The 1,612-nt window shown below is 50.0% G+C and overlaps 1 protein-coding gene across 1 annotated transcript in view; it reads left to right on the top strand.

Annotated features, from left to right (window-relative positions):
• Positions 1-1,195: 1,195 nt before the first annotated feature.
• LOC104626278 (ATP-binding cassette sub-family A member 3-like) overlaps positions 1,196-1,612 on the top strand; it is a gene marked incomplete at both ends in the record, with an annotated part of 7,366 nt that continues 6,949 nt past the window's right edge. The window contains one exon of the mRNA XM_010294157.1: positions 1,196-1,455. Within this exon, the coding sequence (XP_010292459.1) occupies positions 1,196-1,455 (260 nt within the window). The remainder of the gene's footprint in view (positions 1,456-1,612) is intronic.

The following is a 1,612-nucleotide window of genomic DNA, read 5'->3' as shown; positions in this document are numbered from 1 at the left end:
AAATATCTCGTTATTATATTTACTATTATAATATTTATTTAAATTTTATCCCGTGACTTCTTGGGCACTGCTGGCCTCTGGGTTACCCCTGCTGAGTGGACTTGGATAAGATTAAATTTTATTTACGTGATTTTTTTTTTTTTAACGTAAATTTATTTTCCTTCTATATTTTTAATAGAAAATTTATTTCAGGGTCTGAACTGCTCAGTGTTTATCGTGCTGCTCAAACACTTTAAAAGTAACTAGCGTGATTCTGTGGTTTGAGCGTAGGTTTTTAAAGCAAGCCAAACCACCGAGTGAGCAGGAGGCAGCGGGGACACGTTGCTGGAGCTGGCGCTGCCTTAGGACTTGATTTTTGGGGCGGGGGGAGCTTCCTCTGCCGCTGCAGAAGGGGTGTTTCCCTTGCTTTGGTCTCTCCTTATGTGAAGGAAAAGATTGAGAGGCTGAGAAAGCGGGCGAATGGGTTTTCCTCCCCTGGTGTAAATAAACCTGAGCCCCAGAGGACGATATCTGCTGGTTCAGACGTTCTGCAGGACGGGGTGACCAGGAGCCCAGCTCAGTTCCCTCGCTGCGTTTGTTTAGTAAATGAGTTAATAGAAAACATGGTTCACGATCTCAGATTCTTACTTCTTCCTTCTCTGTCTAGGCCATTTGAAGCAGCTGACTTTCAAAATGCCCGTTTGGGGCTTTCAGAATTCGAGTTTCTCTTCAAGTAACAAGTGGCAGAAATCCCACATGAAAATAAACCAGTTGAAAATTAAAAACCTTTCACTCTTTTCTAATGCAGAAAAATTTAAGCCAGCTGTGTGAGTAACAGGAGATACTCTTCCTCACCAAAACCTGCAGAGTTAAGCTCGTATGGTCTTGGTTTACAACAAGGGACCAAATACGAGCCCAGCGACGGTGGTTAATGATGACGGAGGATCTCCGCCCTTACAAAAATAAAGCCGTGCCCGCAGAAAGGCGGCTGTAGCTGAAATTGAGTTTTTCTTGCCAGCTGCTTTTAAATCATGCTTACGACAGAGTTAAATTGCTGTGATTTAAATCCTTCCCGAGCCCCGCTGCGTCTGCCGGAGTGGCTCTTCTTCCCAAGCCATCCTTCCCACCAAGGCCGTTTCCCTCCTCCTGCCAGCGCCTCCCTCCAAAACCCGGACCCGGTCTCTATCCCGCCCCCCGTGTCGTTTCTGCCGTGCAGGTTATATCCGAGAAGGTTTCCTGGCGGTGCAGCACGCGGTGGACAGAGCCATCATGCGGTACCACGCCAGCGCCAGCTCCGCCGGCCTGCTGGAGAACGTCACGGTGGTGGTGCGGCGCTTCCCCTACCCCGCGTACGTCAACGACCTCTTCCTCCTCGCCATCCAGAACCAGCTGCCCCTGCTGCTCATGCTCAGCTTCACCTACACCTCGCTCAACATCGTCCGTGCCGTCGTGCACGAGAAGGAGAAGAAGCTGAAGGTAACATGAGGGGTGGGACACCTGGGTGCTCCCCTCCCTCTGCGGTGTTTCCCAATGGGTGCTGCCTTTAAATTAGGAACAAAATCCCCCGGCGGGTTTGGAGCCAGCGAGCAGGAGGTGGGGATGGCAGTGGATTAGCAAGCCCCGGGGAGGAATG

This window comes from Phaethon lepturus, unplaced genomic scaffold (genome assembly GCF_000687285.1).
Source record: "Phaethon lepturus isolate BGI_N335 unplaced genomic scaffold, ASM68728v1 scaffold40139, whole genome shotgun sequence".
In the NCBI taxonomy this organism is placed as follows: domain Eukaryota; kingdom Metazoa; phylum Chordata; class Aves; order Phaethontiformes; family Phaethontidae; genus Phaethon; species Phaethon lepturus.
Note: the sequence above shows the minus strand (reverse complement) of the source record. Positions and strands in the feature narration are given on the sequence as shown.